General features: G+C 38.9%; 1 protein-coding gene across 1 annotated transcript; it reads right to left on the minus strand.

Annotated features, from left to right (window-relative positions):
* Positions 1-257: 257 nt before the first annotated feature.
* LOC308686710 (uncharacterized protein) lies at positions 258-13455 on the minus strand (the record flags this gene model as incomplete). Its single annotated transcript, XM_081395143.1, has 6 exons — positions 13389-13455; positions 13147-13295; positions 12915-13017; positions 11706-11803; positions 442-503; positions 258-331 (listed from the first exon to the last, which is right to left on the minus strand). Coding segments are annotated over exons 2-6 (421 nt in total), but the record flags the coding sequence as incomplete, so codon positions are not given.
* Between the last annotated feature and the right edge of the window lie 245 nt (positions 13456-13700).

Genomic DNA, 13700 nt, shown 5'->3' on the forward strand with positions numbered 1-13700 from the left:
GTTAGTTAAGCTTTTGTCTTACATGCACACAAATACGAACATTAACACGAATACATCCTCACATACTTCATCAGCCAAACGAGAGCATTAAATCTAGAGGGTCTGGATCTGTACCTTCTATAATCCTTTGTTTTGGACACTCAGTATCTCTCTCTCCAGTAGTGTTTTCTGCTATGCATAACCCTCATAATGGGATATACATACATAAATTGCACACACACACACACACTCTCACACATCCGTAATCGTGCCTATACCTCTTGTGTTGGTTGCCATGTCCGCCACCTTCTGAAAGGCATCCAGAAAGGCCACTGCTGCTAGCACGGTGGTTCTGAAAAGCACAAAACCAATGGGATAAATTGATGACGTTGTCTTTTCTTAACATTCAATAAAACCTTCTTCACATGACAGGTGCGGATGTGAGCCGGAGACTGAACTTACCGGAGTTGAGAGTGCAGCTTGGTGGCCTTGGCACTGAAGTCTTCCCAGACAGGATATGAACACTGCAAAATAACAAAGACACAAGGCGAGTTATGAGTGCGTCCTTTGTGTAAATATGTGTTCAATGTACAAGGCAGTAAATGTGTAATTTCTGTTTTTCAAGTTCAGTGCATTGTTCATACATTAACATTCAAAAGTTCGGGGTCGGTAAGATTTTTTCATGTTTTTTAAAGAAATCTATTATGCTCAACAAGGCTGCAGGTATTTACACAAAATACAATAAGACAGTAATATTATAAAATACATATTTTAAAATGCAATCCATTCCTCTGATGGCAAAGCTGTATTTTTAGCATCATTACACCAGTCTGTGTCACATGATCCTTCAGAAATAATTCTAATAATTATGTTGATCTCGTGCTTAAGAAACATTTATTGTTATTATAAGTTTTGAAAACAGTTGTGCTGCTTAATATTTTTGTGGAAAACTGTGATATTTTTTTTTCCAGAATTCTTTGACAAATAGAGAGAACAGCCTTTATTTGAAATAAAACACCTTTTGTAACTTTATAAATGTCTTTTTTCGTCACTTTTGATTAATTTAATACGTCCTTGAATAAAGTATTAATTTCATTCGAAACAAAAATTTCATTGTGGCATCCATAATCCTAATAGCAAAAAATCAGTATGTGTAAAAATAAAGGTGAATATATTTAATGAAGTCTGTGTATGAACTGCAGCAGGACGTTAGATATAGATAAAACACTGTAGTCATGCGGGCCTTTACATATATAATGTGTGTGTATCTATATGGATATGAAAATTTGCAAGGAGTGTTTTGTCCTGGGGCAGGAACAGGAGTGTCGCCTGATGATAAGGGGACGAGCCATGTACATCTCTGCCTAGTTGCCACGGAAACGCAGCAGACGAAGTATTCTGTGTGAAGTCTGCTTTACAACAGGCCACAGGCTAAATGCAATATCACAGTAACCGAGCAGAAACTAACAAGCATGTCGACTAGTACACACAATCTTGTGACTGTCATCCTGAGCTATAATGGCGTTTACTATGAAACACAGTATACTATGAAACAGTATACTATGAAACTCAATTTCGATTTGATTATGTCAATTTCGATTCTAACTGTTTTTTCTTATATTAAATTTCTTTCTTGAACTGTCTTCTTGAAACTAATTTTAATATAGCAAGACAGCAAGATAAATTTTGCAACATCACAATAACAAAACATGGTACATGGCATGTTTTTTGGGCACGATATAACTACTTAAAATGATATAATTACTTAAAAAAGCGGTAACGTAAAAAATATGCTACCATTTAAATTAACTGTATTCAGATTAAAGGTGCAGTCTGTAAGAATGGCAGCTAGTGGTTGAAATAGGTACTGCAGTCCAAATTCAAAATATCGGAGATCGTGAAGTAGGGCTGGGCGATATGGCCAAAAAATCATATCTCGGTATTTTTGGGTTAAATGGCGATATACGATATATATCTCGGTACTTTCTACATTTTTCCATTTGGATAAAGAAAATCTGTATTTATTTAAAAAACATGCCATTTTCATCCTGCCCAATGATATCCTACAAACAGTGTTGATATTGGAGGATATGGAAACAAATATAGTGAATGTAATGTAGGCTATGCAATATATTATGTGCAAAAAGGTGGTTAAAATCACATTACATTCTAACAAAAATAATGCTTTTGTTTTTAAATTGACTAAAGGCTAAACTAAAAATGAAAATAAAAACAAAAGAACTTAAACTATTAGCCTGCGTTTGATTACCCCGTTATAATGGTCACTTTCATAAAAATATACTTGTAGGTTTAAAATTCCCCATATGGCATATTTATTGTTTCCAACAACAAATATTTTAGCAAAATGTATATTTTAGTCAGAATTATTGCGCTACTATTCTATTGTGCTCCATCTGTTTGGCCCGCATGCGCGCGGCGTCGCTCATTCACGGAAGCTTGAATATTAGCGGAGATTCAATTGCAGAAGCTCGTCCTCTCCTGACAGTGAAATGGACATATTTGTTTGACTTTCTAACATTTACAGATGGAGAATATACCTGTGAAATGTAAGTTAAGCACTGAGGAAAGCAACACATCTCAAACGCATTAAACAGCGCAAGTAGGCCTATTTATCTGTCAGTCAGCAACAGTATCTGTCAGTAAGCATCTGACAGGGCAAGCTGCTTTAAACTTGTTAACTATAACTATCTTACCAGTTATTTTGAAGCCCTTAATATAAGCTTGTGTCATGTTTAGGACAAATTGTACTATGTACTTTCACTGCGGCAGCTCACACTGCGTCTTCCGCGTTTTTCAGATGTGCTCGTATCAAACTACTGTATCGATATAAACGGTATTGCCTCATTCCATATCGTTTCAAAAAAATATATCGATATATCGTACAAACTCGATATACCGCCCAGCCCTATCGTGAAGCATCAGTTGCTTATATCGTTGTTTCCCCCGCCTCGACGCTCACACGGGTTGCCAGTTTGAGGACACGCAACAGGAACAAGCGCAATTGACAATGAAAGCCGAGGAGACTTACACACACTGTAAGTTGATGAGTTGATTTATATGATTTATTTATATTTATGATTTTTTGAGATTTTTAGATGGATACCAGGGTATTTTAGGTTGGGCAGAATCTGCCATCTCTGACCCAGTTTGTTTGCTGGCTGCAATACTCTGTGTTTTCTGCCATCTGGCATCCCGGGGTGTCGAAATACTACTGGGTGAACTGGCAGTGGGCGAGATCACACAACAAAGACCAAAACAAAAACAGACATTCCAACACGGAACGCACATTTCAAAGTAATTTCCTAAATATCTGCAAACATATTGTGGTATTTTATGCTTTAGTAGAGTGAACAAGTTACATACAGCACCTTTAAAAGTGTTATGCAACATTACTGAATCAACCTAAATATGGTAAGTTCAGCCCGTTCTCATCCTAGGGCGTCATATATTGACGCTTTTGACATTTCGTCGACATCGAACGCACATGGCACCCTTTAGCGTCAGTATGAGACGCAGATAGATATGGGCCAGAAGCGGCCTAGCGGTCTAACCCTAACCCTACACCAGACCTAAACCTACCCATAACCGAACAAAGCTCTGTGCGTGTCATATTGACGCTAAAGGGTGCCATGTGCGTTCGATGTCGACGAAATGTCAAAAGCGTCAGTATATGACGCCCAAGGATGAGAATGCGTTGGTAAGTTACACCAACAAAACTAAATTTAGTGGAAAGACAAGGTATAAATAGTTCTTTAAAGTAACAATTGCAGGTTACTTTTTACAGTGAGTGTGATTTCGGAGTATCATGTAAACAGGAGTGTAGAATATAAGCATGTGAAATTTAGTATGTTTTTTTTTATCTTGGTGTGTTTTTATTTTCATGGAGGACATCAACTCTCAAATTATTAGCAACATTTATGAAGTACCTTGTTACTTCAATGTTAAGTATGTTTTTTTAATTTATTAAACCCAAGAATCTTCTACTATTATCAATCAGCATGACTCATCAGCAAGTTAGTTTGTGATCTCACTATCATTGTTGCATCTCCACTTCCAGCTCTTTTGAAAGTATCTCCATAAGCCGCCCCTGGCCACAGCTGTCTTTGTTAGCATCTTAAGACCGCTGAGTTCAGTTGGGCTTTGAGCAGGGCAGATTCAGACCGCTGTGTGTCAAGGGGTGAAATTAGCCGCACTTCAGAGCATAGCTGGAGGTCAAGATTGTGCTCAGCAACTGGAAGAAGACCCCTCCCCTTCCTCATACACCCACACATTACCCAAATAACCCCTGTGCCATGTCTCACCTTGCCCCACAGTCAAAAAAAGAGAGAACAATTTTAAGATAAAGAGAAAAGAGACTGACACATGAGGACTGGAGCAAAATAGCCTAGAGCGCTGTTCAGAAGGGATTTGTTTCATACATGACATCTGGCTTACTATTCTTAATTCAGGACATTTGTCATTTCATCCACTGAATCGGGCAGAATCGGGATCTCTACTGTTAACTATCGCTCTTTATTAATTTAATTTATGTTTTAAAGTGCCCCTATTCTGCTTTTTCAAACATTACCTTTCATGTAGTGTGTTATAGGCACTTTGTGAATGTAAAAGGTGTGCAAAGTTTCAAAGATTAAAGTCCACAATAAATGGAGTTCTTGTCTCTCAAAAGAAAGTAGCGAATCTGAACGGCCTGAAACGAGCCATCAGTAATTCCAGTCTTCCTTCCTATAAGAACCTACGTCTACTTTGACCCGCTTTTAAAAGTGGCTTTCGCATCGGGGAGTTCTAGGAACTTAGTTCTAGTAACTAGCCACCAGGGTGGTTCCCCGAGAACTAATGGTTCCCTTAGGAACATTTTCCTGGTTGCATTCTCATGGTCAGTTGGAACTCTGAAATGACAAGCCGCGCTCGTTGTTGTGCCTTTTATTTTGACGGCGCTGAGAATGCCAGCCAGAGCCTGAGCAGTGAGCACATAGTGCTCGCATTCTCCGTGTTCATTAGTTTACGATCGGCCTAACAGTCCTGTCTAATACGTTATTAGATAGAACTGTTATACATAGAAAGTAGACAGTATATGAAAAGGAATTAGCGTATGCCGTGTGGTTGATGTCCAGTGTTGCTGACTGAGCTGAAATACATAATCATGTTTTGCTTGGTCCCCTCAAAGTTGTGTTGGATTTTCTCCTTAGTGTAAAGGTTAAGAGGCCCATCTATCACTGTTTTCCATGTTCGTAGAGTAAGTTTGTGGAGTAGATATATAGGCTATAAGCTGTGTGTGTACACAGCTTTTTTTTAAATGATGGGTACTGGTGTTTAGCGTGCTTTCGGCCAATCAGCGTACACTAACATCACTGGTAGTTTCCTATAGTGCTGGTTTAGACCCTACTCTGAGGTAGGAGCTAAATTAGTTCCTCCAAAAGGAGTTCCTAGAACTAAAATCATTCCTAGTTCCTGCGGCGGGTACTTCCACCAATAGTTCTAGGAACTATGAAAAGGTTCCTCCAGTGTAAAAGCCCCTAAACACTGTAGTTGTAGCTGAGGCCTGAAAGAGTTTGGCTCATGTTGTCAAAATGTCAAGAAGACGCTGTTTTCTGTGCTGGGAAAGCAAATGTCCTTTTCATGCACTACCAAGTATGAGGACTTGATATGGTAAAACTAACGTGTGATACTGTTCATATCACTGTGTATACTAGTGCAGAGTAAGCCTCTGAATTCAGATATGGCCATTTTGGTTCCGACATGCACTGTAAGCGGTAGACATTTTTTAGCTTTAGTTACGGTAGGCTATGTGATGAAGGTGAAAATAAATGAAAAGTAGAATTAATATTAGTAGAATTAATAAATAATATTCAAAAATAGCAGATATTTCTATTCAGACAAGATAATATTTTTCTGAGGACCTCTGAATTAGCCCCAAAAGTACTGGTTGTATGCACTGACCCCTGATTTCCACCAACTGCGGAACGGCTGCGGATCTGCTCCGGAACGGCGGCGGAGTCAATAGGTTTCCATTAAAGTCAATGTGTGTATTTTCACTGACTGCGGAACGGCTGCGTTCCGACTTCGGCGATCCGCAGCCCTCCGGAGCAGATACGCAGAGCTTCTATTTTTGCCGGATGCCGGAGAGCTCCGCAGCAATTCAGCACTTATATCGCGCGGTCCCATGCGTATTAATGAATCCGTTGCGAAAAAAAAATTGCAAATCAAGCAAATTTGAGTCTTCAAGCAGGGTGGATGATTTTGTTGTCCTCTCTCTTCTTACAAAAGAGGAAAAAAAGAGGAAATATTGGGTCCATCCAATCCTGAGATAGCGTAGAGAGGAAGGAGAGTTCCACCTCCTTATCAAGGAGCTGTGGGATTATCCCGAGCGATTCAAAGTTTACTTCAGAATGTCAGTGGCTCAGTTTGATGCTTTGCTAGCGATACTGGAGCCACATATTATAAAGAAGACCACCAATTTCTGTGAACCAAATGATCCTGAACAGTTCTGGATTTTAGCAATCGCTTGTACGGTGGCTCTGAATTGTCAAAACAACTCTCAAAATGCTTGCTACGAATGCGAAAAATGCAGGAAAATTGAATCCGATCAGAATTTTTTTATGACGGACGAACGTTTCGGAGGCAGTGTGTAAACGTGATTGACACAACGTGAGGTCGTATTTATTTTTTGAATTTCGGACTCAGTGTGCAAGGACCTTTAGATTTGTGTTTGTTTTAGAAGGGGATTAAAATAAAATGTCAAATCTATCAAATGTGTCAAGCAAGAGAAAGAAAGAAAGAAAGAAAGAAAGAAAGAAAGAAAGAAAGAAAGAAAGAAAGAAAGAAAGAAAGAAAGAAAGAAAGAAAGAAAGAACAGTACAGTGCAGTGCAGTGCAGAGGACAGTGGATGAGCGCAGAAGGGCCCAGTCACTGGTGACACTACAAAAGCGACTGGTACGCTGACAAAGATTGTGAGCGTCTCTCCTTTGATCCAGCATCTCGTCCTGCTTGTTTGATGTCTGCTAATTTGCTCTGAAATCTGAACACGTTACTCCAGAGGGGACCCCTGCACTGTTTGAAGTGCTCTAATCTGCAGCACGGGACAGAGGTTCATCATCTTCGGGGGCTTGTGGGAGAGTGATAAGGCACAAGACCCACCCCCCTCATCCATCTCCAGACATTAGCATATTCATAGGCTAATCCAATAGCAGGGCAGCACTGTGTCCAATTATGCAAATACTGTTAGCTGGCTCATTTTTACTAAAGTCATTTCACATCTTTCTATCCCTGTCTTTATTCAGTCTCTTTCTGGACTTGCCAAGTGATCCACAAACAATTGGGTAAGTACCTCTCCCCACCATTTTAGATAAAACATGCTCAGATGAGCCCTGTAAAGGAAGCAGGCTATTTTCTGTTTTACCAAACCAAGTGGAAAAAAAAACGGCACTAAAGGTGAATTTTAATAAGGCCAAAAAACAGCCAGAATTCTGGCAGATGATAAAAGCTAAAGCCATTTCATGCACTCCATAAGCAACAGCACAATATAGTGAAACTACTAAATCTGCCAACATTACCACAGCAGGCAGCTGCTGGATTTGGGTCAATGACAATTAAGAGAAAAAGATACTTCAACATAAAAAATCATCAACATGATTAAAAATCTCTGAGAATCATATGGTGTATCAACCGCAGACGCACACATGAACACATGTATTGATCAGCCACTGCATTGTTTACTCTAATTGGCCTTAAATACTTTCTGTCAGCCATTATCCCAGGTTCTGTTGTAGAGGTGTACAGGGCAAACAAACCATGTGCCTTGATAATGTGAGGAGGATTCAATTCAATTGATTATGATGATGGCGCTTGTAAAGGTCAGCGCAACTTGTTCAGAGAAATACTCCTTGCTCAATTTGAGCTCCATCATTGTCAATGATCCTTAAGCAAATGATTCCTAAACTTCAGAAGTACAGTATGTCTGCTATGTAATTCCTATAAAAGTGACATATGCAACTAAAAGAGGCAGTCTAGCTCCATAGATGTCTATGAAATCACCAGAGAAGACTGATTTTGCTGCTATTGATCTGGTTTAACAAAGGAAGCCCTCTCTGGCATTATTCTTGCTAATGGAATCCCACGAGGAGCCACTGCCTCAGATCTAAAAGACACATTCTGTCAAAGTTCAAATGACTCATTTTCATTTATGATCCTAAAATAAATAGCTCATGCTGCCTTCATTTCTCTTTTCTTCCCCACTGCTTTCGTTAGTGATTGCGGAAGACAAAGGCAGAGCTGCATTAGACTAATTCTATTTCTACAACTGAATCAATTCAAATGCTCAAACAAAGGCCCGAGCCATTAAACAATAATGGTTTTTTTATTTCATAATTCATACACTTATCTAGAGTATCACTTTTGCAACTGAATTCTATTGTCAGCCTTTTCTTACTATGTCCAAGCTGAAGTATTAGTATAGTTGTTCTGTATAGCCACTTTTCCACGGTCTGGCCAAACCGTTGTCTTTGCTTAAAGGGTAACTAAACCCCTGGTCAGAGCCTGACTCCACCCACTGGCAATATTTGAAAAATGCTAGAAAAGTGGGCAGACTTTAGCGGAGATAGAGGGGACGAACCGTGGGGTGGAGGGCGTGCACCTGAGACCTGCTGTCAGACTCTCTAAAATGGAGAGTTTGCTCACAGGGTCGCAAGACGACGTAAAGTACATGCATCTGATGAGTTTTATCGAGTTGATGTCAATAGCGCGTGCTCTCTATAGGCATATTCATATTTTGCCGCTCTGTGAAAAAATCCAGCAAATTGCGCCGGCGCGTTTGTCGACCCCAGAGGATTAACTTTAGCCTAACCATAAATTGTGATTATGTATATGATCACTCACATCAAGACGCCGCTGCGGTGGTGGAGTCCATGCAGGAGGAGCAACGTTTAGCACTGTGTCGCTTTTCAGCGAGAGCTGTGTGGAGAAGCCCATTTCCACCTCTATTGCGTTTCAAGAGCAATTCCGCGTAAAATGCAGGTTTCACACTCACGGTCTTCCAGGCCAAGTGCATGCAACCACTGGAAGCCTAATTTCCAAGTCTGCTGGAAAGCTATGCAGTCCAGTAGTGCTGTTGCAACCAGCAACACTACACCTACGTACCCTCCTGACCACTGTACTAAATACAGATAAATCTACGCTAGCTCATCCAAGGGCATGGTAGCTCGTACCAAGGGAGGGCGTGGTGAGCTGGAACCTGCTTACGTCACTTAGTACCGCAAACATCCAATAGGAAAATTCAACTGCAGTAGCCACCGTTCAACCTGAAGAGGGCAGCACTCAGACGTTTTTACACCATATATTGTAGAATTAAAACACTTTATACTCAAATGTCAAAATGGTTGGTTTAGGGTTTAGTTACCCTTTAACAGTTCCATTTCATACCGATCCAGGCCAGCGGTACGGATATGGTTCCCTTTCCACTGTAGGGCTGACAACCGCTGCTCTTTGGAATGTATTACAAAAGCTTCATTCCTTGCATTGGTAAAGCAAGATTATATAACGGAGAGTTCCGGTCCTTGATTCTGATTGGTTGAGCCGCGTTCGAAGCCGTTGTAAATTACTCAACAAACATACACCTGAGACCGCATTACATTAGTATTACTGTGCAACTGGCGTTTGTGATTCTTTGTTGCTGCATGTGTTGCTTGGCAACCTAACTACATTGCTTGGCAGAGGAATAAATGTGTTATAACGTTATAGTTTTTGTTGCTGGTGTTTACTGTATGAATGAAATAGGTCCTGACTCTCTGTGGTCATTAAAAATCCCAAATTTGCCCCTTGGCCTCTGTCCATAATGGCCTCCTAATCATCCCAATATACAGTATACTGAATGGCTTCATCGCTGTCCTTTCTCCACCAGTAAGCTGGTGTGTGGTGGGCGTTCTGGCGCAATATGGCTGCCGTCGCATCATCCAGGTGGATGCTGTATATTGGTGGTGGTTGAGGAGATTCCCCCTTCCATGTAAAGAGCTTTGAGTACCCAGAAAAGCGCTATATAAATGTAACGAATTATCAATTATATCAATTAATTAATTACAAAGTGAAAAAAAAAAAAAAAAACGCTTAAAAAACATATGAGCTCAATTGAGGTGGATACATTTTTTATGTATATGATGTAGGCCTATGATGTAGGATAAAAGAGCCATGGTGGCTTCCCAATTGCAGAAACTTACATTTTGATTAAAAATATATTGTGCCAATTTCCCAGGAAGTGACGATTTTGTTCTCTTGAACACATGGGATGAAGACAATGCTTTATTTGCAAATGTTTTATGCGATATTTCAATTTTGCCCATAAGTTAAATTTGCAACTTTAGATGGAAACATAGCTAATGACATCTTACAACAGTGAGAAACTAAAGACTCTTGTTGAGGGCTTCAAAGTCAAAAAAGTAGAGACATATAACTATACCCTGTTAACTGTCAGTGTCCTGGTAGAGGGACACTAGGCATGCTTTTTTTATTGCCTTTTTCCCAAACACATATTTTTTAGTAATAATCATAAATTAGGTATCATTTGAAAGCTTAAACACTCAAAGTTCATATTGTGATATGGACATTGTGTTACCGTGGAAAGGGTACTTAAAATCTGTTTTGTGGGCTCAATTTTTGTGAAATCAACTGGAACACAACTTAGTTAGACACACTGTAAAAAATTTTAAGCCAGTACAACAAAAAAAATCTTAGTACTAATTTCCTTCAGCTTTTTTTTGTTTACTCAACTTTTGTAAATAACAGTTAGACTGACTGAAATTAAGTTGTAAGTCTTACAATTTTTTTTTTATTGGGTTAACTTAAGATTGTTAGTTTTTTGGAGAGGTGCAACTATTTTTTAACAAACCTTTTTAAGTTGAGCCAATTCAAAAAGATTTGTCTCAATGTCTGAAGTTGAGTGAACAAAAAAATCCTAAAGGAAATTGGTACCAAGTAATAATATGTTAAGACTGGAAACTACAATAACTTTGCCCAAGTCAAAAACTGAAAACAGTGAGTCAATGTTAAAACAAAACATTTATTCAGAAGCATGTTGAAGGCAAATAAAAATGTCATTTCAATTAGCTGTCATCATGACAAGAATTTTCTTTTTTTATTCAAAGGAATATATTACCCCAAAATCATAATTATTTACTTTATTCTGTCTCAAACTCATAGGACTTATTTTCTTCTGTGCAAGACACAAAGACATGCAGCTGTAATTTGTATTTTCTCAAGTAATACAGTTTTGGGAGAAACAATAAACTAACAATTCTTTTTAAATCTTGATATCCGATTGTATTCAGAAGACATGGATTAAATCATATGTGTTACATTTATATAAAACATGGTTTACATTTATATCTTTATGTTCTAGAGAAGAAATGAAGCCATAAAAAGACTATGCACTAAATAAGAGTACAAACTGGGACAAATAAATGCTCAATCTTACAATTATCCATATGGATTGCAGCTACTTGAACAAATTGTTTTTGAAGGACCGGACTCTTGCTGAGCACTTTAAGTCAAGACCAATAAACAATTTTTAATTTAGTCAAAAGTGTATTTTATGTATTTTAATTGTTTAGGACAGTTCAAATTGAGGGCATAAATCAAGCCAAAGATGAGAGTAACAGCTGTGGCAAAGTTCTTGCACATTATCTAGCTCAATCTGCTCTTATAGTACTACAGAGAGGCACCTTATAATTGGGTTGGAGTGGAACAGTTGCAACATCATCTTCAATGATAGTTAAGATCCTCATCTTCTCCCCTTGTGAATGTCTTCTGGCTCTGTGTCCTGCAGTAGAAAATAAATTGACATAACTTTTTTTTATTTTGAATTACGTTACACCACAGAGTGACCCTAAACATGTGCTCATGTACCTTCACTTGAAAAGTAAAGGTGGTCATGTTTTTAAGCTTGTTCAAATTCAGCCATAGAACTAAAACTGATACACAGAATACATCTCCCAATTTCCTGCACCTGTGCTGTTAGATGCCATATCAGTATTAAAGGGATAGTTTACCCAAAAATGAAAATTAGCCCATGATTTACTCACCCTCAAGTCTGCCACTATATCACTGCCCTTATAAAGCTTGGAAGAGCCAGGAATCGTTTTAATATAACTCCAAATGTATTTGTCTGAAAGAAGAATGCCATATACACCTAATGACTTCAGGGTGAGTAAATCATGGGCTAATTTTCATTTTTGGGTGAACTATTCCTTTAAAGCTGCAGTCGGCAAGTCTGGCAGATTGAGTGGACTTAGCCAAAATTTTGAATGTTTACAACTCTCATGCCCCTCCCCACTACCAACGAGCACCCGCCCATCGTCAGTGCGTGTGTACCTGATTTTCTGTGAACGCGTCCATCTCTTCAGCATCGATCAACACCATTACATACATGGACTCGGAGGTAGGCTGGCCTGGCTAATCTATCCATAGATAGCAATAACCGAGGAATTGGAAGCTTGTTAGTAGATTTTCTCTCCGCCATCACGCTTCGTACAATCTTCAGGCGAACTTCAGGCATGTCGTGTGCATGTGATATTGTAATGTGCGCGTCTGCGCGAGGGAGGGGGGATCTGTGGCATGTGCACGAACTGTGATTGACAGTCAGATCTCACACCCCCCTGCGCTGATTGGACCCGATGAGACGGGAGCGGTGGATTTTTGCAAAACAAATAACATGCTTCAGGTGGAGTTAGAAGTTTGGGTTTTTTTCTAAAACCACCTTATTTATGTTGTTCTGTCGGATTATAGTGTCAATTTCACTGAATTTGATCAAAAAAATGTTGCCGACGGCAGCTTTAATATAGTTACACGTGGCACAACATCATGGGGATCTGGTGAACAGGTGAAATTATATCAAGTGTGAGTGTATATGCTGGTGACGCACATCTTCTTACCAGGCAAGTCTTCAGGATGTTTCCTGACTTTTCCCTCATAAACAAAGGTAGAGCTCTGAGAGTTGTAGCCTTTCTTTGACCAAGCACATTGCAGTTTCTGTGTCTGAAAGACAGAAAACAAATATGGAACAAGCATGTTATATCCAAAGGGAAGCATGGGAATTACCTTGAAAAGGAGATGGCAAAATTCAGCCTTTAACCAGAGAGATATGACCACATGCAAAATAATTACCTGATAATTAAGTTGGTCTAGGAGGATCTTCATCTCATCGGATACGCTCCACCACTTGTTTTGTAAAATTAGATGTGTATTCATCTAACTAAGAGAAAAAGGTGCTCTTCTGATTAGTTTGTGTAAACCTGTAATACTCAGCACAGACCCTGAAAAAAAAAAAAAAAACATTGTTAAAACAGTAAATTAAGTGTAGGCCTACACGTTAGTTCAGTTCTACTAACTAAAAATGATAAACTCACCTGATCTTTCAAAAACAAAGGCCACTGTTTTAGCACATCAGAGGTTCTTGTTGCTGTACTGATGTTCTTTAGTCTAAAAGGGACAAATACAACATAACAAAGATTCATATAAAAAAAAACAGTTACAGTAGATTAATTTACATATAGTAAAAATACTACAGAAATGGAATAATCAAATGTGAAAAAAAATTAATTCATTTTTTCCTTAAAAATACAAAAGTTATTAAAGAGCAGTGAGCGATTTTGTCTTTCGTTGATTAACAGGAAGGACACTGACAGCGGCAGATAACATATTTTCACTTTAAACATTAT

Source organism: Scardinius erythrophthalmus (assembly GCF_964197995.2).
Source record: "Scardinius erythrophthalmus genome assembly, contig: HAP1_SCAFFOLD_680, whole genome shotgun sequence".
Lineage (NCBI taxonomy): Eukaryota > Metazoa > Chordata > Actinopteri > Cypriniformes > Leuciscidae > Scardinius > Scardinius erythrophthalmus.